The 26684-nt window shown below is 30.8% G+C and overlaps 1 protein-coding gene across 1 annotated transcript in view; it reads left to right on the top strand.

Moving 5' to 3' along the window:
• LOC142328123 (cell adhesion molecule 1-like) overlaps positions 1-26684 on the top strand; it is a 615871-nt gene that overhangs the window by 548498 nt on the left and 40689 nt on the right. The window contains exon 5 of the mRNA XM_075371644.1: positions 11097-11230. Coding sequence (XP_075227759.1) covers positions 11097-11230 — 134 coding nt within the window. The remainder of the gene's footprint in view (positions 1-11096; positions 11231-26684) is intronic.

Consider the following 26684-nt stretch of genomic DNA (forward strand, 5'->3'; position numbering starts at 1 on the left):
AATCTGTTTACATTAGGATAGAACTAAAAATAAATATACGTTTATAATACTATTAAAATAACATTTAGCTTAATTAATAATAAAATAAAAGCTAAAATAAACGATAGGCGTTAGTGTTAGATATAGTCAGACTGGAGGGAGTAATAATTGTTAAGAATATTCAATATAATTAATATAGTACCCAAGCAATATAACTAAGTTGTTTGCATTGTTAGTACAACAATGTTGTACTATTTATTCACTCACTGTATAAGGTAAATTTATACAGAAATTACATAATGTTTAATTAAGTTAATGTAGCTTTGTTAAAAATGTAAAAACTGAAAATATTTTATTTACTGGTTTATTAAGTAATGTTTTTTAATCTATAATTTATCAGTATCAAATGAAAATGATATTCGTCGTATTTATTTGTACTATAATTCACTTTTACCTTCTAATTAAATAAAGATTGGTATTATAAAGTACAATGTGATATGACGCCTATTACTCGAACCTCGATTTTCCAGATATTCAACTATCCAGACCGTTTATATCTGCACCAAGGATTTAAAAAAAAAAATTAATATACTATTTAAAAATCTAAAGTACTACTGAAATAAAATTTGCATCAACGGGATACTTATTTATTTTTATAGATCTTGTTTTTATTAAAAGTCTTTTTTAATAACTTTTTCTTTTTTAATGGTCTTATTTTATAATTACAAAATAGAATATTAATTAATAAAATAGAATATAAAATTATAAAATGGAATATTTTTTAATAGGTCTTTTAAATTACTTTGTTTTCAATTCGATAGCGCTTTGTAGTGAAGTATCGTTTTAATTTTACTGAAATACATTAATTACTTTCTTGTACGAAGTAAAGAAAGTATTGTGATCGTGAAAAATTTCGGTTTTCCGGTTTCAACAAAAATATCCATTTTGACTAGTTCGGCGTGATGTCTGTATGTACGTATCTCGCATAACTCAAAAACGATTAGCCGTAGGATGTTGAAATTTTGGATTTAGAACTGTTATAACTTCTAGTTGTGTACCTTCTCTTTTAATTGCAATCGACTGAACCAAAAGTGTCCAAAAAAGCTCAAAATCTAAAAAATTTGAATTATGGACTTTTTATTAATAGAAATAATAAGCCCTCATTGAGAACTTTTCAACGATATATAATAAATGGTACTTATTTTCATCGGTTCCAGAGTTAGAGCCAAATGAAATTTTAATTAATAAAATATTTGAATCTTATAAAAGGAAAGCTCATCGGTTCGAATCAGACTTCAACTCCTTTTCCTTTTTTAACTCTTTTTTTAAATGTACATATATTTATTTATTAATAGTTATTAACCACTGATTGTAAAAAAAAAATTACGATAATAATTCAGTAATAAAAAAAAAAATACCAGAAGTTATTAATGAAATAAAATTTTATGCACTTTTAAAAATGTGTATATATAATTTAATAGGTGTACAAGGAAGTGATGTATCCACACCAATATTTTTTTAATGTTTTTATCTTTTTATTAAGCGCATACTCATTGTTAAGTATTAGAATGATATATCTACTAGTTTGATAACCCTTTTTTTTTAATTTTTCAATTACCCGAATTCCGTCTCGCAAAATTTAATCAGGAATAACTCGCTTGCCATTCTCGCAGAGCTCATTTCAATTGCCATTCCCACTTAGTCAGAGGGTTTCGTCCCTAGGAACCACGCAGTGCTGGTTATCCTTATGGTTGTGAGAATAATACTGATAAATAATAATTGAAGTATTCAAGATTTATAGAAACCTGAAAAAGAAACTAAATTACAAAAGCCAGAATAATAGTAATAGACTGGTATTGTGTTAGGAGATTGTACTGTATTTATGAGCTATTTAAGTGGATATATACAGATAACTTATCCATGTTTTTCCGGAAACTGATATTTACTTGCTACTTGGAAAGGGATCCCCTACGAAAAATTTTTTAAATATAACCTATAGGAAAAGTATTTCAATTGTTATTCTTATTTAGTGATTTTTTTTTGTTCCCTAACGAGGCTCACAAACAAATCATTTTTCGACAGCAGGGTATGAACTCTCTTTTAAATTTCAAAAGTTTTATTATAAAATAAAATGGTACTAAAATAAATTCTCAGTGTAAATAAAAAAAAAATAATTTCTTCAAATGCCGATGGAATACACAATGCAATAATTAAAATAATAATAATAACATTTAAATCCATTGAAATTTAATCAATATTTTATTTTTTCCAGTTTATTTTTGTTCAACTATTTTGGCAACATTTATTCTGAAAAAAACTAAAAAATTACAAAGAACTCACTATTTTTCTCAGTATTAGTAATTTAAAAAATATGCACTCAATTGTTTCAATTTTAATGTCTTTAATTTTTACAAATCGAATAAGTATTTTGCTATAAATATATTTAGGGATTAGATTAGATTAAAATAAATAAGGCCTATGCCTAAGTTAAAAATAAAATTGTTAAACTAAAAAAAAAACTCTTACAACTTTTATTTTGTTTGGATACCACGAAGATCTGTAATAAACTTTTCAATTTTCGAGAGAACAAATATATTTTAATCAGAGTTAAGATGTATTCAATTTGGAAGTATCTTTATAAATAGTTGCATTATCCTTAAATGACACACCTGAAACTTCTCAACCAAATTCATCTCGGATACAAAAAGCTCAACCTCAACATCAACTGGTTTGAACTTTTGCCGACATCATTCTGCTGTATAAAAACATAGAAACCGCAGCCCCGACAACTCTAAATCTTTCACAGGATACCAGCTAAATCTAGCCTCGAAGTTTCCTATGAAAAATCATAATTCACCACAAATATTAAAAACTGCCCAAACGTATTCCGATCGATAAAGATCAAATTTATAAATTGAAATTCCTCAGGGAAACCGTCACGCTCAACATCTCTGAAAATGAAGCGATGAATGAATGAGTACGCGGACTGAAATTCGCATACCAACTCACACGAAACATATACAATAAAAAATACATCTTCATCAACGCCAAGACCCGCCACTACTCGTACAAAAGCTTCCTTCCGCCCGTTCTGTTGCATTCAAGCATTCGTTTGTATGCAGTAGAATGATTGGGACCGCTAACAAAACGCAAAACCCTAAGTAGTTGAACGCGCAGAAAGACAGATTCTCAGAAAAGTCCTAGGTCCAAGGAAACCCGTAGATAACCACAAACTCTGAACCAACAAAGAGCTCTACACACGCTGTGAAAGATTCACCCTAATTATTCGAAAATGCAAGATCCAATTCTATAGTCACATTTCTTGCATGAATGAAAAGAATTCATTCATAAAAAATGAAAAATTCTAAGTAAAAAAATTAAAAACCCTGTATCAATTAGTTGAGCTATTAAAAATAGACGTGAAAGCGATGTGGTTAGCATTACGGTTAATATTAACTACCCTCACCTATGAAGACAAGGTACTGATTAGTAATAGGTTGACGGGTAAGGTTTTTGAACTAGAAATTATTGAATAATAAAGTGAGAAACTAATAGCTATATAACTGTACTATCCTAACCATATAAATTATTTGAAAGTATACATGGGAATTAATATTAGTGAATATTAAAAACAATAATAATATAATTAACTATTTGGTAAAAAAATTAGATATTAATAATCAGATTATGTTTTTCTCAAAAACTTAGAAATGAACAAGTTATTATATACGATTAGAGGTATAAAATCTTATTATAAACTGCAAGCAAGAAAGTTTACCTTTTATTATTGTTATTATTTCAGTTTTTATATTATTTCGTTATTTTATATAACAAATGTTTTGAATTTAATTAAATCCTTGAGTATTTCAATTTTAAAGTCGTATTTTATCTAATTTAATTTCGTTATTTTGTTCTATTACCAACTTCTACATTAAAATATGTCCTAAGAATTAATTGGTATATAAAAGTAACATCGGTTTAATTCTTTTATTTATTTTTATTTTCATTTATATTTAGATTTTCCTTTTAATTTATTTTACTGTTCTTGTGTAGTTTAATAATAATTAAGAAGTATATAATTTCAACAATATTAATTAAATAATCTAGGTAATAATAGATGATATAATTTCTATTTTCCGCAAGTTATCCATTAAAATTCCTCAATACTCCGCCGAGATCTCCATGGCGGAGTGGTAGTGTCTCAACCTTTCTCCGGAGGTCCTGGGTTCGAATCCCGGTCAGATATGGTATTTTTCATACGGTAAAAATTTTCATTCTCACAGGGTAAAATGATCAAATCAAATAACCATGCTGGCGGTATTGCATGACTTTTCTGGCTATGTCGGTCAAATCATACAATACATGGCACATCATTTTCATTGCAAAATCTTTACAATTTTACTATTACGAGTAGTTTACAAAATAAATTTACGAATTTTCCGTAATGTGTAACATCAAGGTGCTGACTTTTACTAATAGAATAATTTCATGTTTTTATAAAGCAATAACAAAAATGTATTACCACGATTAGAAAACTTTTACGGTAATCAAATTTTTGAATGTCCTTAATAAGATATTATAATGTTAAATATAAAATTAAAAATTTACATTTATGACAAAAATAAAATATACAAACAAATTAGAGATTTTTTATTCTTTAAAATTTTAGTTTTTAAAACGTTCATTCAAGGCCATCTAGTATATAATACATCTCTGTAGTGACATTCTTCGAAATACGAGCTTCCCGACGAATAATATGTTGCAGATGGTAATGAATAATTTTGAAGGAAGGCGTGTTATTCCTGATCATCAATTCGGCTTCAGATGTGATCGAACAAACACACAGAATTGTCAACGTTACCGACGAGAGCCTAGCAGAAAAGCTGCATTGCTCGGTAGTTTTGGATGTCTCACAGCTTTTTGATAAGGTCTGACTTCCTGGCCTACTCTACAAATTGAAAAGGAGCCTTCCTCAACCGTATCCGACACAGATACCTACCTGGAAGGATGTTTCATTCAAGATGAGATTCATTCAAGATTGTCTGAATTCTTTGATGCTGGTTTGGTCGTTCCTCAGGGTTCATTTCTGGGGCCGGGTCTACACTCGGTCTTCAGAGCGGACCTTTCTTTTTTTTCTTTTTCCTGTTTAGCCTCCAGTAGTTACCTCTCAGATAATACTTCAGAGGATGAATGAGGAAGACATGTATGAATTTAAATGAAGTGTAGTCTTGTACAGTCTCAGGTCGACCGTTCCTGAGATGTGTGGTTAATTGAAACCCAACCACCAAAGAACAGCGGTATCCACGACCTTCCGATTGTAGAGAACGTCATAGTTTGATCGTTGGCGGATGACACGGCGATTCTGACTGTGGATGCTGACCACAGCTTCTACTAAAGTCAGACTGTACTGGATCTAATTAACAAATGACTAGCTAAATGGAAGATAAAGGTTAATACGGCTAAGTCTACACACGTTACGTTTGAAATGAGGAGGAATATCTGTCCGCCAGTTCAACTTAATTGCGTTTTCATTTCGCACGGTAACAGTATGCGATACTTAGGACGGCATGTGGATCGCCGTCTGACGTGGAGAATTCATATCAAGAAGAAAAGGATGCAGCTTAACAGTAAGTTCAGGGTGATATACTGGTTGTTAGGCAGGAGGTCGCAAAAATCATTACCAAAAAGCGATTGCTAAACTCAGCGATCCTGAAAACCATTTGAACCAACGGAATCCAACTAGACAAGTGAGAGAAACTTTAAAATCGTACAGCGATTTCCCAGGAAACTATTTTAAAATATATCAGAAGCGCCGTGGTTTGCAACACAGAAATATACGATTATCTGTGATTACCAACCGTTGGAGAGGAGATATTTGAATTCGGTGCAAGATAAAAAACGAGAATAAACAGGCATGTGAACTAGCATGCAATTAACCTACTGGATAATACCGAGGATGTAAGGCGCCTTAAGCGAATGCATATACTGGATCTGTAAGTTCTCAGACATTTCAGCTGGATCGGCTCCCTTGGTTTGTGCATAGTCAAAATTGTTCATTTCGTTTCCCACTTACTCCTGTTGGTTCTTTGATTTGTTTCACTATTTCACTGTTTCTATGCGAAATTTTTTTTGTGTTTTGTTTGTACTTTATAATCTGAACTTCATCAATGTTTCTAGGACTCATGTTTGTATAAATTCGTTATTCACAGAAATGTGTGTATATATATATATATATATATATATATATACACACACACACACACACACACACAAATTTCTTTGAGGGACTTCAAGGAAAACTTTTATCTGCATGTCATTTTTTTATATTCAATTTTAATTATGGTTCTGGTAATTGGAACTGATTATACATTAAACACTGGGGCAAAAAAACACGATTCTCTTTTTTTTTAATATTATTTAAGAAATTAGTTTTCGATTGTAATTTAATTTAATATGTATTCAATAATTTTAAAGGTGTTTTACATTAACAGCAGGTAACAAATGTTCTACGATGTAAATTTGATATAACGGAACCAATTAAACAGGAAATGTGTTAGCGACTATGTGGTTTGAGACCACTGAAATGCAATTCGATTATAATGCATAACTTAAACTTACGTATCAATTTAACGGTTCCCTGACAAAATTAAAGTTTATACATTTTTTTAATAAATTTTAATCAAATCGAAAATTAAACTTTTACAATTTTAAGTTGCATTTTTAAATATTTGTTACTTTTTTGTTAATCTAACTTATATAATCTTTTTCACATAAGGTCTTTAATATTTTATAGTTGTAGATTACAGAAAATTGTAATTATTTTAGACATCCGGCATTTCACAACACGATACAAAAGATTTTAATATCTTAAAAACTATTAATTTTCTTAAAAACAGTTTCTGAGACCTAATTGTTAAAAAGGAAAACTTTACACTCATTTTTGAGAAACTGTTGATAAGTGAGTAATTATATTAATGAACTTGAAAGAGTTATAGCTATTACGGTGGCTTAGGAATGGAGTATTTAAGAAATGTGCGTGGTTTTGAGATGTGTACTTCAAACTGATTCTTAGGCAGAGCGTTCAGAAAATTGCTGTGCACTGGAATTATGCAAGCGTAATGACGAAACATTCTTAATTATAACTTTATATTTTTATTTCGTTATTTTATAAAACGGATATTACAATAACTGGAATAGTTTATAAAAGGAAATGACCTCCACCAAAATCAATACAACACTGCACACGTTTCAATTTTTTTCTAATACTTTAACCAGCTGATATATTGGAATGTCTCGTACGTATGCCCTTACTGCGGTTTTTACTTTGTCAATAGTGTGTGGTCTGTTGCCATTCACTGTTTGTTACGTGGCCCCTAGAAAGTAATATAAGGGAGTCATATCGGGCAATCGTGCAGGTCACCAAACCTTCGAAATGATTGGTTCACCAAAGACATTTCATATTAAAGTCATTGACCTGTTAGCTTTATGCACTATGGCGCCATCTTGTGATTGATTTTCTTCTGTTAACTGACTAATGAAGTCAAAACAGTACAATAACGATCACTATTAACTATATTTTTAAAAATGATTGGACCCGCAACGGGCGTTCTATTCACACAATTTTCGCTTGGTGTAAAGATTATTCGTGTAATGCATGGGGATTAGTTGTCGACCACAGTTGTGTATTTTGTGAATTAATATACCTTCCCAGATTAAAACACGCTTCATTTGTGAAAATTTAATGGCGAGGATATTTACTGAAGTTTGGTCAATAAAACGTTTAAATTATTGACAATAATTTAATCTTTTGGCATGATCTATAAGTTTCAGTTACTGAACACACATGATTTCATAGAGGAAAAGTTTTAGCTCTTTTCTTGCAGCTTTAAATCCGATATTTTAATGCTGTGCTAACTTTGATTACATTGACTATGATGGACTTTTGGCCACAGCATCCGAAATATCAAGGCAGCTTCTGTTTTTTAGTTAAGGTGGTCTTTCACTTAGATCAGCGTCTTTGTCTTAAATCCGTTGTCCGAAATGTTTCGATAAGAGTTTGGCTATTGGAACAGGAGTATTTGAAAACTTTTCAGAAAACTTGTTATTTACTAAATCGGTATACATGTCATCTTCACGAAAGAGGTTTCCAAAAGAAAAATGCGTTCCTCTACCGAAAATACCATTAATTTCTTGCAACTATTGATTCCCATAAACGAAACACACGAAAAGAATCACGTTCAATCACAATTCTACTACTGACGTGTTGGTTTATTACTGAGAAATGCCCAACGAACCCACAGGACAACCAACCTAATGCCGAAAGTACAGATTGCGACATTTTGAACGCTCTGTATATCAGTCACGTGACTCAAATGCTAATGAAGAGATGTAGATCTGTAAAGAAGACTAAATCTAATTATCAGTTACTTTAATAATCCTAAAAATTGACTCGTCAGTGATTTTACCTTGAAAATATGCGTTGTTGTATGCGTTGTATGTATTTATTGTGAGAAATAAGATTACTAGTTAACAGCAATTACTTGTGTTTCCCAAATATATTCCAGTTTACCTAAAACAAAAAATCAACATTAATTTGGTTTTTTTTTTTACTTTAAAATACAATTAAATTAATTTGTTTTGGACCTGTCCATGCCGTATCATAAATCCTGGCCTCACAGCCATCTTACACTGAGATAGTCGTATACTATTAGAATCTTATCGATTATCTGTTTACGTTGAATTTTTACTATTTTAACAAAGGTTTAAAAATCAAAAACTAGATAACTAGCTATTTAGAAGCCAGTAGGACACAATATCATGAAGTTTCCATCGAATAAACAAATCATTGTCTTCTTGTCGGCGACGTTATATTAGCTCGCATAGGCATGAGTCAATCATCGTCCGATATGTGCCGGATAGCACTTTTTTACGGAGTTTTGTGTTTTGTGTCTCTAAGTAATTTCTTTTATTTATACGCTCCCGTATAAAATTTACTTATGTTCTGCAGTTTCACGAGGGTTTTTGGTACCCCATATTCGGCAATTATAGGTGTTCACCTTGCCGATGACGTGAAACGTTGACTCATCGCTAAAAATTACATTGTAAAAAATGTATCGTCGTCTGTAATTATATCAATCATTTACGTTGCAGCCGAGCAACTTTGTCATCTGTAATGTGTTGAACCACGGTTAGTTTGTACAGCTTCAAGTGCAATAGTTTAATACGCGCCAAACAGTCGTTTTTAGAATGTCAGTCTCACGTGACGCACGTCGAGTTGATTTCTTCGGAGTACTTGCAAAAGTTTTTTCTGAGTTGTTCCATAGCAGCTTTAGGGATGAGTTGGCGTCCTGATGATTTTGTGTTTAGTAGAATAACCTGTTTCAACGAAGGTTTGGCGCCAATAATAAATTGTATGCCTAATACGAGGCTTCCTACCGTACTCTCTACAAAAATTACGTTGAACAGCAGTTGTTCAACGTGAAACCAAAACGCACAGTAAATGTTCCGTACCAGTAAATGTATTCATTTTTAACAACACTAGTGACAGAGTTGGTGGCCGAATTCGGTACTAATGTGGTGAGGTGAGTCATAATTTTATGCGTTTTGCTATGAAATGAGACCTGAACCGAACGTGAAAGTTATCTATTTGCTTTGCTGATTTTGATTTGATTTATAGCCTAAATTTTTACTGATTTATTCAATTTTAATGTATGCACGTTACCTACGTAACATTTTGACTAAGTTATTACGATTATTAAATTTTATATAATTATTTATTTATTTATTGCTCTAAAAATTATTCCTTATTGTGACTACTAATATAAAGAGAAATTAAAACTAATCGCCAATTTCTAGATGTTTTCGTTAATTTCCTGTGTTTTATATTGCTTATTTAGTTTTCTTTCTTTTACAAATGAACGTGAAGATATTTTTATGTGTACGCGAATTTTTTCAATAGTTTTTATTAACAATAAGAAAACCTTTTTTCCTGTTTAACCTCCGTGAATTAACGTTCAGGTATTACTTCAGAGGATGAATGAGGATGATATGTACGAATTTAAATTAAGTGTAGTCTTTTATAGTCTCAGTTCGACCGTTCCTAAGATGTGTTGTTAATTGAAACCCGACCACCAAAGAACACCGGTATCCACGATCCAGTATTCAAATCCGTATAAAATTGACTGCCTTTATTAGGAATTGAACGCTGGAACTCTCCACTTCCAAATCAGCTGATTTGGGAAGACGCGTTCACTACTAGACCAACCCGATGGGTTCACAATAAGAAAACTAGGACACTACGTAAGTTGCGTAGCCCAGTATTGTCTAAGTGGTTGTTAGTAGTATCTTATCCAAATTCATCATTATCCAACTTCCCCAGTCAGTTAAAAAAATCCCTCTCTTATGTGTAAACTCTTACATTATAACCGTATATAAATTTAAATATAATCTCAAATTACAATGGATATTCATAAAAACAAATATATAATAATTAATCCTTCGTATAAAGTTGTATAAACCGGTATAAACCGAATATTTTTAATTTAATACATATTTCATGATACTACATCAAATTTAAATATAAAAAAAATTATTTTTTACGAAAATTAATGTCGAATTCTTACAACAAAAAAAAACCGACCGAATAGAAGCTAAAGGTTTTTACATTGTAGGAATGATAAATGTATAGCACGTGAAAAATATTACAATAAGTTACACGATTCATATCGATTGAACTGTAAGTGTCATAATGGTTTAATAAAGTACAATAAATCATTTTTAGCCTATGTTAGTCAAACCGTTTTGTAACATTAAGAGCTTCTTAATGATTCAGTATGTTACGTTTCTCCTAAACACAATACTAATATTGAAAGATGACTTCTGGGAAAAACATTTTCTGATTTTTAAAAAAAATTAAAATCGAACGAAATGTTTTGGCGTTTTAGTCATTAGGAAAAAAACCACTTTGAAATATTCATCAAAAGATTATAAATAAGTAAAATTTTACAAAAAAAAAAAAAAAATAGAACTAAAATTCAAATAGTTGTAAAATATAATTAATATTAAAGAATTTAAAAAAATTCAATATATTGAATTTTATGAATTTAATTTTGTTACAGAGAGCCAACTACACGATCCGAATATTACATTTCAAAAACCAGTATACACAGTTGGTGAATGGCTTGAAGTAAATTGCACATCTGGTGCAGCAAAACCGACACCTGATGTCACTTGGCTTCTAAACGGTAAACAGGTGAGCAACTTAATAAGTAAACCACTAAATCAAACATACGAGTTAACGCTTTTATACAAAAGGCCGTATTTAAAGGAACAAGTTGGTTAGACTTTTAATAAACCACAATTTATACAAGTTTAAGAAAATATTTTTACACCAGAAAACTAAGTTTTAAAGTACCGTATATGGTATTCCAACAGTTGTGTGTTTGTGTGTGTGTGTGTGTGTGTGTGTGTGTGTGTGTGTGCGTGTGCGTGTGTGTGTGTGTGTGTGTGTATGCGCGCGTGCATGCGTGTACCTACATACCACACACATATGTCTGGTACATACTTACCACACCACACCCGCACGTGTGCGCGTACGGGTGTGGTGTATATGTATATATACATCTTTTTCCTTAGATGTTTTTTATAGGTTAATCAAAATGTCTAAACGACGAAGATAAATCAATATCTTATAAAAATGTTTTGTTTAATTATCCCAATAATATTTGATATCGAACTAATGAAGGGCACCTATATCCTCAGAATAAGTTTTTGATGGAAAGGAACTGACACAATAGTTAAGTTATTTTCTACTCCGTAATTCTTCACCTTTTTTTTTTTGAGGTGGAAAACCCTATAACAGACGCTCTATCAGAGTGTCCGTAACAAGCCCGCTGGATTTTACTTAGCGCGTATGTGTGTCAGTGCATACCGACTAAACCACCACCCCACCATCCTCCTTCGCGGAACAGCCGCAAGGCATTACTTCGGAAGAGGAGGGGCTTTCTCTTTGTTAAATGTAACTACCTACGGCTACCACATTGAAGATGTCATCATCGGGAGTGGCTGCCTGCTTCATCATTCGGGGAATCCTCCAGGAGGTCCGTTGGCAGCCTGTCACCAGACCTAAGCGCCATCACCCTCACTCTTCCTTTCCTAGCATCTTCTTGTCGTAATTCTTCACCTAGGATTTCTTTACCGTAATATCTAACCTTTTACAAAGGCTACACAAAGAGATGATATTAACACGGATCAAATTATCATTCCAGTGTCAACAGAACAGCGCATATCTGCGAGTAAAAACTTAGTTACAAATACAATAAATTTGTATAACTGAACTTTTGAACCGTAATAATTAAAATTTTAACATTCTTCATAAGTGTTTATTCCGAAAAAAATAGAACTATTAGATTGTAAGTAATTCTGAACTAGTCTTGTTTTATGTTTTTACTTAAATTTTATTTAATGAAGTTAAATTTTTTCGCATTATTTTAACCAAAAAAATTAAGTATAATTAAGATGACTCACTCCATTTTTACAAATATACAAAAATCTCCAATAATTTGAAAAGACTAGATAATTTTTATAAAATTATGTTAAATCATTCTGATACTATATAAGAGTGTAGATAAGTTTTAAAACTACGGCTATCTCTTAATTAGATCTAATATAATCACCGGTTAAAATATTTTTATATGTATTATCATTTATTAAATACAACAATAAAAAATTCTAATGGGATGTAGAGTTGAAAATTAGCAAACAATTTTCCTATTAAAATGGTAAAATCTAAGAATTTCTTGAGTAGAACCCAGAATAAAAAAGAAAAAAATTCGTAATTTCAAATATTATCCAATCAGATAAATTTATTTGCAAATTAAAGTAAATTAGAAAACTCAATATATTATTAAATCAAAAAAATTCACTCTTTAATCGTACATCCAAAAAATAATACTGGAAATGATGAGATTGAAATTGACAGCATAAATTATAAAGTAAAATAATCCGGTTATTTAACAATGAATATGTTACTTTGTAATTGAATATTGACAGCTTTTTATTAAAAAAGATTTAATCGAAAAAAAATGTATTGTGGGTATTCTGTAACTAGAATTGCACTTCTATCAGTACATCGTAACCATGAAAATGATTTCCTTTAGAATTTGCATGAAATATAAATGCATTTATTTATTTATATGACAGTTACATAATCTATAATAATATAAATAATTTTCTATTTAAAGTAGTACAAAAATATACAATTACAAATAAAAGAATGCGGTTCAAGGTACTTTACAATTTCCTCTGAGAGAGAGAGAGAGAGAGAGTGATAGAGATAGAGTGGGGTCGCCAAATCAATCGTAATCTTACCGAATCCAAAAACGGGTCACTTTATTGTCGTTATAACGAGTCAAGATTTTTTTTTAAAAATAAAGGAAAACAGAACATTCTTGAGTATAGAAAAGATCATTCGGTGGGAAATGTACTTAGGAGTAGTAGCTGAAATTAAAGTAGGTATGAATTTATTGTGTTTTAATGTTTAAGAATGATTAGGCAACCGATAAGTGGAACAAAGTATTGAGATAGTTTACTTACAAAATCCAAATCATCTTCATTCACTTGAACGATCAAATGCTAAAGAGTTCTGTTTAGAGAATAGGTAAAAACTGTGAGACCATTTTCAGTAAATAGGCTCTAGCTACCGCCGTTATGATTTTGTCACGGAGATTCTGTTACTAATCGATTATAAAAATGACTGTTGGAGCATCGTTTCACATCAATCGGTGGTATGATGAACATAATATTTCAATACAAGGGTGAGTAAATCCCACAGTGATATTTAAAACCGTAAGTGCAGTCTAAAGGTAAATTTTTACTGTATAATAAATCTTTTTGAGCATTTTTTTGTTCACGCTGAAGGTATCACATAAGCGTTTATTTCATAAATAATAATCTACAGTTGTCGTCCCTCAATTGAAAGACCATCAAACGGGGAGAAATTTTTAAAAGAATGGAGCACTCTGACAATGCACGTTCAAGTTGAACTTGATTTAATTTTTCGAGGATACAGGATTGGGAAAATCAAACCCAGCTTGGTTTTAGATGGGAAGATCAAACGGTACAGCCATCTTCAACTAACAATCCGCTACTTTCGATTAACCTAATTCACTAGATTTCTTTAGCATAGATTATGTCAAAGATGCATGTATTCAACCTGAGTGACATATATTGAGACAAAGAGAAAAGATTTACTTTGAAAAGATTTACAAGCGAGTAGAAATTGAATAACGCTTACATATGCTTCAAGAGCCGATAAAATTGCATCATTCTTATAGATTGTCATTCTCATAAATATTTTCTCCAATTAGTTGTAAAATGCCGTAGAAAACTATTTCTCTGTTGATAATATGTATGATTTTTATATTATTTGTAACCTATGAAAGATTTATATACTCTTTTACCGGGTATAATTATAAATATATAGTAATGTTTACGGACATATTTTTAAACAAAATTCTAAATAATCAGCAGGCCTATATGAATGATCTAAAAGTTACTTAAAATCATCAAGCACAGGAGAAATTTCTGCCTTCTGTATTTTTTTTTTTATGATGCATATACAAAAATCAATCATCAGTAAATAGAAATAAACTTCAACCGATTCTCATGAGAATACCATATTAAATTAACTGTAAACTTTACAGTTTAAACACCAGCTATACTGGCTAAAGGTTAGTTACAGTTAAATTTTTTTACAGTCACGATTAAGAGGAATAACTAACTACTTTATAGAAATTACTATACCAAATAATTTCAGCTTACAGTAAAAAGAATTTGAAAAAATTTTCAAAAATACGAGTGTGACTGATGAAATTATTATCTGTGAAAGGAAAATGTTACTAAAATCTGTTATATTTATGTGTAATTATATATTTATATACAACTACAAATGGTTAGTTATGTTTATAACAGGAATTACACTAAAATCATTTTTTGTCAAAGTTGTGAACTGATGTTTAGAAAATATCAACATCTCAATTCAAAAAGCAAAAAGTTGACAACGACTTTTCGGGCTACGATGATCGAAAATTATTATTGTAAAATCGTAACAATTTTTTAAAAAATGTTCACGTATTTGTAAAAAAAATAGTACTGTAAATCGTAAAACATTCTAAAAATTAGTAAAATTAAAGATTCTACAAATTTGTTAAAGAAAAATTGTAAAGTAAATAAGTAAGAGTTATAAAAAAATAAAAATCGCAAAAAATTCTACAAAAATGTAAAATTAAATATCCTTAAAAAGTCATATGTTCTTGCATAATTTTTCCGTATTTTTTTTCTTGAATATCACTACATAAACTTGAAGCTTGTGCGTGGGTTTGGAAATGGAGTTTTATAGCGTGTGAAAAATGCCGTGCCTATCCGGGATTCAAATTCGGGACATTTGGATGAAATATGCTACCGATTAAAATTCACAAAAATTAGTTTTGAGATCAAAAATCTAAAAATTATTTTTCCATATTTTTAAAAATATGTGAGTGTAAGAACAAGGGGATTTTTTTTATAAATTACGATAACGGAAAATATATTTTTGTTATTTATTTTTATTGGGAAATAAATTTAAAGAAAAATTTGTCTTAAAATATTCATAGCTTGGTTAAAAAATTACCTTAAGAAAAGTTTTCTCTAAATTTAACACCCCCTCCTATAAAGTATAAAAACAAACATTTCAAACAAAATTTTCTACTCTTTAGATCCGGGGTTCATAGTTAAATATTTCTTGATTGCTCTATATGAGGTATAAAAGCTCAAAACGTTTTTGAAAACTATTTTAACCAACGGATGATAGATCAAAAGACACAAAACATATATTTCAATTTTACGTGGTGGGGATTCATTTTTTTGAAAAAAAATTGGATTATTTGTATATGCGTTGTGGGTAACGAATTTGCTTTACTTTTTACGTGATATCTTCTACCCCTTAACGAATTTAAAACATAATAATATGAATAATGCCCACATACGTATAGAAATATTTAATCCAAATTTGAAGAAAATAGGTTCAGTCAATCCTGAAATATAAAGCCAAAAACAGTCCGACACGTATTCATACATTTGGTCTAGAAAATTAGTTGGATCCTTTAAAAATCTGCCAAAAACCCGATACCAATTTTGCCAAAATCATCGTAATTTCCCCTTTAATATAGTGGAATTCTAGCTATGTTTACCAAAAAATTAATAATTTCAAAGATATGCAAAAATATCCATTAGTTTCTCATTAAATAACAGAATAACTTTGACAATAAGTTTTGGGAAACCAAAACCGCAAAAGTTTTAAGAACTGCTTATATGTAAGACCAGTTCTGGAGTATGGATTCGAAATCATGGTGACAGCTACCGACTCAGCCTTGAGGCGTCTTCATTTGGTTCAAAGTAAGGCACTAAGGATCATAACCGGTGCGCCAAAATCAACCGCGATATTAGTCATGCAATTACAGGCAGAACTTGAGTCGTCCCTAAAAAAAAGATAAAAAAGGAATGCCATCCTCCTTTATGAGTTCTTAGAAACAGCAGTGACCACTGGGAAAACAATAGGGGTACAACCCAGAGGCTAAAAACACAACTGACATTTAGCCGTGTGACAAATCTTATCGTCTCAAACCTAGCCCTGAACTTTGAATTAAGAGAGCCTCTGACAGACCTATCTAAACATGGCTATTGGACGTGTCCGTTTAAGGTTGCTTTACGGACCTAATAATGTCCATCAATAAATCCTTCACTCCTGTGGAAGAACAAAAAGCGACGACATTGGCCACTAAAGCTGAACGGTATCCTGAGCCAGAATGGATTCAAATATAAACGGATGGATCAGCTACTGGAGCAAATTTTGATGCAGGCGCAGGTGTGTATATCAGCCTGTTTCTACTTTCAGCTGCTGTTGGGAAAAATGCCACAAATTTTGACGGAGAGGTTGCTGCTATTACAATAACCATGGAAAAAATTACGGAAGTTGCCGGGAAAAAGGTAGTGCTGCTGTCGATTGCCTCTAGTCAGCCCCGTCTACTCATGAAATCCTCGCTTGCCGAAAAAATATGGTCACCCTCAGTAAAACCGTAGATATGCTAGTGTTGTAATGGATTTTAGCCCATTGCGGTATCTATGAAAATGAACAAGCGGCCTTGTGCGGATAGGTGCATGCCAACCACAGCCCATCCTGCCTATTGAAACGAATGATTTGCAGTGCTATCATGGAAAGAGCAAGAGCAGCAAATTTGAGAGATTGTGGTGACAAACGCTCACCACAATCTCTCAATTGATAGGGCATCAATGCTCGACCCTAAAAAGCGACCTCCACTGTCATTACCTAGAGCGGTAGCAGTGGCATGTTATCGGCTACCCACCGGACACGATTATTTGCGAAACCATCCAAACAGAATAAGAGTAACTGAGACTTTACAGTGCGTCCTATGCAACGAACAAGAAATGACAGCCGATCATATATTTGTATGTCCGGCAACTTTACCTATGGTATCTGGCAAGAACCATGTTAATATGGCGGCTGGATATTGGGCTTTAAGGAATAAAATGGCAGAAATGCCTACTCTGGAGTAGAAAAAAAATGTTTTGAGATGATGGACATTTTCCGGGAGTAAAATCAGAATAAACAATAATAAATAAATATTTTATTTTATATACATATTAACGTATATGAAAAAGCATAACTTAATGGATTAACATATATGTATATGATTATATATATATTTCTGCTATCTTTTTTTTAATTCAAAATAATAAGCATTATTTACTGGTCTCCCTGGCGCAACCGGTAGCGTCTCAGCCTTTCGTCCGGAGATCTTGAGTTCGAATCCCAGTCAGGCATGGCATTTTCCATACTCCACAAATTTCCGTCTAGGCTAAATGATCACAGCAGTTGATGTCCCACATTTCATAAAAAAAACTTACTCTATGAGAGTAATTTAAAAATTATATCAGTTTTATTTTAAATTAAATTTATAAAAGAGAATAACGAATAAGTTTTAAAAAAGTTTTTCAAGTGTAAGTTAAGTTCAGATAAGTAATGGAACGAGATCTACATTTTCATTGTGAGAATTGTATTGTGGCAGCTGCACTGGTTAAAACGCCTGTTGGAACTTTTTTCCGACTAAGAAGCGGAGTAAAGAAGGACATGATCGAACTCGGTGGTTCTTTTCAGAACATTAATTGCATTAGTCTTTGTTTTCCTCACTATGTAGTACTAATTTCTATTCTTTTTTTTTCTTATCTTAAGTGAAATAGACAAAACAAAGCTTCTTCGTTATTTTGTTTTTCCTTCTTTTTGCATTTTAATATAATTTTGTCTTTTGATATCATAATACAAAGTATTTATTGTTTCCATTAACATTAAAAATGCAATACTGGATCGCATTTTTATGGCTTATTTATATTCCTTTAGTGAATTGAATTTTATTGAATAAATTACGATACGGTTTAACCGAACAGTTTTTTTTTCATATTACTAAGAGAAATAGAAATTAATTAGTTAAAACACGATATCTAAATAAATTTAAATAATTTTTTTTTAATTTTAGCAAAAAAAGAAATCCTGATCTCATTTTTATGTACAATTTTCTAGTATTTTCAAAAATTAATTCTATCTAACGTACTTATATTCTAACCTGGTTCAATTACAATTTTTGAGTACAATTTTTGTCATATCAATCCACCGAATACGAATGACTGAATTGGTTTAGGTATTTACAACATTAGACTTTAACAATCTAACTCTAAGAAAAGATAATATAATAAAAAAAAAAAACAATTTGAGAATTGTGCATTATTATACGATATCGATAAAGAAACCCAAAGAAACTTTCTCTATAAAATATAAATCTGATATCAACACCACATGACTTCCTTGTACGCCTGTTAAATTACTTATAAACATTTTTAAAAATACATAAAATTTTATTTCACTATTAACTTCAGATGTTTTTCATTTTTTTTTTTTTTAAGTTGTTATTGAATTATTAATGTTAATACAATCAAAGGTTGATAATTATTAATAAATCAATATATATAAATTAAAAAAAATTTTTTCCAAATAATAAGGAAAGAAGTCGGATTTGAACCGATGTGCCTTCTTGTACGAGTAGATCCAAATTTCAATAATTAAAATTTTATTTGGCTATAACTGTGGAACCAATTAGAATAAGTATCACTTATGATATATTATTTAAAAGCTCTCAGTAAGGGCTTATTACTGCAGTTAAGAAAAAATCAAAAATCCAAATTTTTTGAATTTTTGTCATTTTTGGAAGCTTTTGGTACAGTCGATTGCAATCAAAAGGGAAGGTGGACAACGAGATATTACAACAGACCCAAATCCAAAATTTTAACATTCTACGTCCTAACCGTTTTTGAGTTATGGGAGATACATACGTACAGACGTCACGCCGAAACTAGTGAAAATGGATTCAGGGATGGTCAAAATGGATATTTCCGTTGAAATCTGAAAATCGAAATTTTTCGCGATCAAAATACTTCCTTTACTTCGTACAAGGATGTAAAAATAATTTGAAAATAGTTTAATTTCCCAGTTAAGTTGGAAATATTATATAAAGAAAATCAAAGAAACTTTCTGTATCAAATAAAAATTGAATCGAATTAAGATCTACTACTTTCTATTTTTGCAGGTCTATTAAAAATATAGTGTCATCAAGTTAAAACTTTATCCCAGAAATAATTTCACTTCCAACGACTAACTGCATAAAAATTCTGTAAAATGAGAATTAAACATAGTAAAAGAAATATGCGTTACAAACTCGTGTGCGCGCGCGCGCGTCTACACACACACATACACACATAACTTCCACAGTATAAATATATGCTTACTTTATTATTCTGTTATTTAAGTCTATTATTCGTTTAATTTATACTCGAATGTATGTACAGAGTGTATCACAAAGTTCTCCCAGGACTTTCATAACCTATTCTGCTCGTGAAAATAATGGAAATATAATGCATAAAATAAGTCCTAAATGCTTCGTTGGCGAGTTACGGCTAGTGAAAACTTTCATTCGGATTTCAGCTATCCCGGTAAAATGAGGTCATGCTGAATTTTAAGACGTAATAAGGAGAAGAATTAGAAATTTCTTATGGTTTTTGACCTGAACAAATTTGATAAAATAGGACGCAGAAACGCATCTGCAGTAGTTTTGCGGTGAAAGCAATAAATTGGGGTAAGAAACCCTGTTTTTGTGTTTCTTTGTGAAACATAAAACACAGAGTTTAATGGGTTACAAAAACTTTGTTAAATGGGTAATAAACATTAAACTTTTAAACAAAAATTGTAGAGAATCTAATTCTGAACAAAATGTTGTAAAATAAGTTGAATAAAACAAAGAAAAGTTAGAAAAATTCGAATTCTATTTAGAAACGGTACATTGCTACATTTGTAAGAAAGGTATTTAATGTAAACAAAAACCAAATTCTTTTTTGGTGATGTGAAAAATTATTAAAAAAAATTTACTGTTGCTGTTAAATTAAAAAAAAACAAAAAAAAAAAAACTAAAAGTTACGCAAAATTGTAAAATAAATAAGAATTACTTAAATAATAATTTTTTTATTAATGACAATAATACAATGAATTATTTGAAAATTACTTCAAAGTTAGCAATAAAATAGCAACAGCTGATCAACAAATATAAATACCGTCTAAATCATACTGTAAGGTACATTAAGTATATTGGGTACTGTGAACTATCCTGCCCTTTTTTTTTATTTGTTTGTTTAACCTCCGAGACCACCGTTAGGTATTGCTTCAGAGGATGAGAAGAATGATTTGTAACGTGTGTGAAAATGCCATGCCTAACCGGGATTCGAAACCTGGACCTCCGGATGAAAGACGCTACCACTCACGCTACGGAGACCGGCGTCCTGTTCTTAGGAAAGGTTTTCTGTGAATTTTAATTTGAACCAGATCGGTTTGCTATTGTAGTAACGCCGTACTATTTATAACAAAGGAATAAACTGATATGGTATTCAGTTTAGGTGTGTGTAATGGTAATGCTACAGCTATTGCAGTAGAATATAAAATACGTTAAGATTCTAAAACAATTAGCGCAACTTTTCGCAATCTTCTCGTTTGCATATATATACCGGATGGTCCATATAAATTGGGGTACATCTGTATCTCAAAACTAAAAATTTTAGGAAAAAATGTTTTCGATTAAAGTTTTTCCATTTCAAGGAGGAAATACGTTCAAAACCTATGTTGTCCTTAATAAGGTCAAATAAAGGTCATTTCAAGGTCAACTCATTTTTTTAAAAATAGGAACTTGTATTTTTTATTGCAGAATCGAATTATTTGGAAAAAAAATTAAAATTTCATTTTCGTTTTTTTTTTAGTTATTCATTTTCGAAAATGCCGTAGGTCTATAAATTAGTGTTTTTAGTTTCATTAGGTCTGACCCAGCCGACGAGTTACATCCAGCTGATGTTAAATTTTAAATAAAATAAAAAATTCAATAAAACACAATCAATTAATGAATTAACCTAAATAAAATCCATTTACGTTTTAATCCATATTTTTAATCAAATAGTACATAGCGGTATGGAACACAGCCTACATGTGTTGCATAGTGTTAGCCTACATGTGGTCAGTTAAGTTATGTCGACTCTATGAAAATATTTTATTTACTGGCACTTTAAAATTTTGTTTAATTCTCTTTATTTAAAATAATTACAAAAACTTCTACCTTCTGTGCTTTTTTTGTTACGTTTTAAGAACGACCCATCAATATTTAATAGAGTATCTCTCTTGATATCTCTACAAACGTTTGTTAGAAGCTATAATGTTTTCAGGGGTAGTTGGTACTTCTAGTTTTTTATTTAAGATAACCCCATAGAAAAATTTCTGTTGGAGTAATGTCGAGGGAACAACCAGGCCAATGAACTGCATCAGCTCGTCCAATCCAGGATCATCGTATTCGCGGTCCAAAATTACTCTGGTGATAATTGAATAATGTACAGAATAGCCAACATGATTAAACTACATTGTTTTTCTCTTCTCCAAGGTTAGTACATCAAGTAGTAAAGGCAACTGATATTCTAGAAAATCTGCGTATCTCTCTCCGATCAAATTTTCATTGAAAAAATGGGAAACGATTTATACAGCCTGTGATTTCGCAGCAAACTGAGAGTCCACGTACGTTGAGTTCTACTTCTCTTATCCACCGTGGATTTTGCAGTGTCCAATAACACATATTACGTCTATTTACTGCTCCGTAATAAGTAAAACCTGATTCGTTGGAAAACAGAATATTAAAAAAATCTTTACCTGCACTTTTTCCAGCGCCCATCGAAAAAATCCTACTCTTAATTCAAAGTAGTTGCTATGTAATTCCTGATGCAGTGAAATACGGTACGGATTGAATTTCAGTCGTTTTAATATTCTCAGAACACTGGTTTTTCATATCCGAGAGTCACGCGAAATTCATTTTGAATTAATATGAGGATCTACAGTGACTGCCGCAGCCATCGATATTTCATTGTTTTCTGCTGTCACATTATTTTGACGGTTCCTCTTTTGGTCCCCACACTTCCAGCATCACTAAAGTGTTTTACAATTCTGTACACAGAAGTACGACTTGGAGTATTTATACCGGGGAATCGTAGAGCATACAAAGCTACGGTGCGATTAACATTTCTGTGACATTCCCTAAAGCAAAATTACCTCAGTTTTTTCCCATAGTTTAGTAAGTTACTGTAAATCGTTCCATAAGTTCCCGTAAATAAAAACTAATTAATTTAATATTTCTTAATAGTTGGCGAATAACAAAGTAATAAAAAGTTAATTGAAGACACTAATAGTTCACTTAGACAAGTCATTTGCAACTTGAACTTCACTCTTTCGCGATTTTAAAAAGTTCGCTGGTGTTTACAATCTAAACTTCTTTTTCTTCATCTTCATTGCTAGCATTGATTATTTTTATTTAAAATTTAATTTTTTTAATTGAAATTTAACATCTGCTGAAAGTAACTTGTCAACTGGGGCAGACCTAATGAAATTAAAAACACCAATTTATAGGCCTACAACGTTTGTGAAAGTAAGTAATTAGAAACTATCTATTTTAGAAAAAAAATTTGAAATGAAATTTTAATTTTTTTGTTGAAAATAATTCGATTATGCAATAAAAAAATAAAGGTACCTACATCACAAAATTAAGTAGACCTTTATTTGACATTATCAAAGACAACATAGGTTGTGAATGTATTTCCCCCTTGAAATTGAAAAATCTATAATCAAAAATATTTTTCCCTACAATCTGTAGTTTTTGAGATATAGATGTGTCTCAATTTAAATGGACCACTCTGTATATACGTACATATGTGTATATATATAATTCACAAGAGGAAAATCTGTGAGCTAGGTAAGGTAAAATATAAACTTCTTAAGGTTTTAGTTAAACTGTCCTATCCACGCATATATATTCTTTCTTTTCTTTAAAGACTTTGAGATTATACTTTTTTTAATATCTGAACCTTTTATTCACTATTTTAATGTTAATTTTCTTTTCTATTAACACTATTAAGGAATTTAAAGTATTTTTAAATATTAAATAAATTTTTACGATGTTTTTACTTATTCCAATTGAGTCTGGAACAAATATATTCTGGTTATCATTCTTTAATCGTTATTTCTCATTTTAACATTCTCTGAAAGTTTTTTATTTTTTATATATATATATATATATATATATATATATAATTTATTCTAAATTCTAAAAATATAAAACAAGTGAATCAGGTTACGTGAAGTTAAAATGTTTTTTTTTAAAGCCTTTGAGAAGACCACTGCTTAATGACAGTAGTCAAGGATGACAAGGATGACAGGATGACAGGTCAACGTTCGTAAATATTTTTAATTTTGCGCTTTTTAATCCGCTTAAAACTATTTTTATTGAGTTACATTTGGAAAATAAAAGCAAATAATTTAATATTAATGCCTTATATTTTTACACGACTGCCCAAAAAGGACTGTAATATATTTAAAGTATATGTATGTATGTTTTTTTTGTTCCACCGTAGCAGCTCAATGGCTGAACCGATTTAAATGTATGACCCCGCGTTAGCACCCTTACGTTAGTGGGAGTGTCATAGGCTATATAAAAAAAAGTCAAATTTGAAACTAATAAACCTGGTTGGTATTGTTTCTCATTAACATACTTCATCATACCTATTTCTATTTCTGTTTAACTTATTACATTTTTTTTTTCCTGAACCGAAGGTAACTTTTTTATACAAGAATTTCTCTGGCCATTTTTGAGGTCGCGCTAGGTAAGATTGGGGATAAGACTGCGATCTAAGAATTAATATCTACAAACTTGCAGGTTTTTTTTTTGTTGGTTCTTTATTTGATTTTTTCGCCTGTTGAAGGATTTCAGTGATGAATGTGTGTTTGCGGTTGAATTTACACGGTGAAAGAGTGGATTCACTGAAATCCTTCATATATATATATGTACGTTTAAGTAAATTAAAAAGATTTAAAACAAAATTGTACTATACGAGATCTGTTCAGAAAATAATCGAACATTTTTATATACGCGCCAATGGAGATATTTAGTGATTTCTGGTTGGCAGAATTGTGTTTGGCATAACCTCCTGTTTAACTGCACATTCTTGGATTGTTGATATTTCGTTTAATTTTGAAAGCAACATATTTAAGTGTTAGTATCGATTTTTGTAACGGGCTATATTTGGGAGCAACGATACAACGTAAAATTTTGCGTGAAACCGGGAAAAACTTTCATAGAACGTTTCAACTTTTGAAAACAAGCTTACGGAGATGATCTCTGGGTCGTACGCAACTTAAAAATGGTTTTCACGATTTGAAAGCGGTCGTTAGTCAATCGAAGAAGATCCTTAACCGGGAAGGTCTTCCGACTTCAACCTATGACACCCGCGTTCAGTAAATCAACGATCTGAGGCGTGCAAATCGCCGATCGACTGTCAAGAGAACTTGCAAAAGAGGTTAGCATTTCGATCGGATCATGCCGTGACTGAAAATATTTATAAATAATTTTGACTGAAATATTGAACACGCATCGACTCGCAGCAAAGTTTGTTCCTCGTTTGATGATTGAACAGCAGAAAGAACATCGAGCGGACGTTTGTCGGCTACTTCTTGAACGAGTCGATGACGATGAAACATTCAGGCGAAGGATCGTATCGGGAAACGATAACCGGGTTTACGGCTACAAAAGTTTAATCATCAGAAAATCACAGAATACAAAAAATCACTAACACTTAAACACGTTGCACTCAAATAACAATAACACGAAAACTAAAAGAGATATCAACAATCTAAGAACGTATAGTTACAGAGGAGGTTATGCAAACATAGTGCTGCTAACCGGAAGTCACTAAATATCTCCGTTGGCGTGTAATTAAAAATGTTCGGTTATTTTCTGAACAGACATCATATACATTTACTATATACATATTAGTCACCCGCATGATGTTTAATTACCCAGTATTAAAGAGCAACGTTTGTTAGGTTTTTTCTGGCAGTCGTGTATTTTAATTTTTAATATTTATTACTTTTTATTACTTTTTTTATTACTCTTTTATAAACAATCAATCAAATTTCATAATGAAACGCATAATTAAGTTTTTATTATTATTATTATAAAAATTAATAAAAAGAAACCATTAAAATTACTCAAATGATCATAAATTTCAATACTAATTTAAATAAGATTAACAGTAACAAAATAACTATCTTATTTTATATCTCTCTATAATAAAAATTGAAAAATTAAAAAAAAAAATTACTTTACCTCTGGAAGATATATTTGTTTAATAAAGTGGAGCTATGAAATAAATGTTAATATAAAGCAACAAGTGAAGGAATTTCTATATGCTTTTTTTTTTGGTGCGAGACGAAAAAAATATCAAAGAATATTTTATATTCGATATCGATATAAAGAAGGCTGAAAGTATCATATAGAAGCAAATGGCTATAGAATGAATAAAATATATAACAAAATGCGTTAGGAGGCTTTAATGTTAGAATCTCCAGCGAGTACCTGAGTTTGAGATTGATCAGCCACCTGAGTACAGTTAGAAGCACTGGAACATCGATTGATATGCTTTAAAAATAGAATAAAAATAACCACCTAACCAATTCGTCTTTTTTTTCATTTATAGTTTTAGAAAATAAGCTCGTAAAATAAAACCGTATCCAGAAGTGTACTAGTAACAAATTTATTTCTACTTTTATAAAAAAAAGTACTTAAGTAAAATGTCAGACAAAGCGGCGTGAGGAAAGTAATAATAGTGATAAATATCAGGTGTTTTTTTCTTTTATTCTCTAATTGGGAGATATATGAATAAATGTGAGCGCACAAACACATACTAATAAACTTCAAAGTTGGGAACATAAATATTTGAAAACAATTATTCCTTGACATTAATGTACTAGAAAATTTTTTACAATTACAATAAAATCTTCTTTTTTCTTATAGTAGGATATTTTTCTATTAAATTTTTCAGATTTTAAATTTATAACTTTGCTAAAAAAGTATAGAACTAACATTACTTTTGTAGTTTTGTCACTACTGCAAAAGTTATAAACATAACCTTACATATCCAGATGATTTTTTCCTATAATGATTAATCACTACGGCTGAAACCATTGAAATAAA

Source organism: Lycorma delicatula, chromosome 7 (genome assembly GCF_047948215.1).
Source record: "Lycorma delicatula isolate Av1 chromosome 7, ASM4794821v1, whole genome shotgun sequence".
Lineage (NCBI taxonomy): Eukaryota > Metazoa > Arthropoda > Insecta > Hemiptera > Fulgoridae > Lycorma > Lycorma delicatula.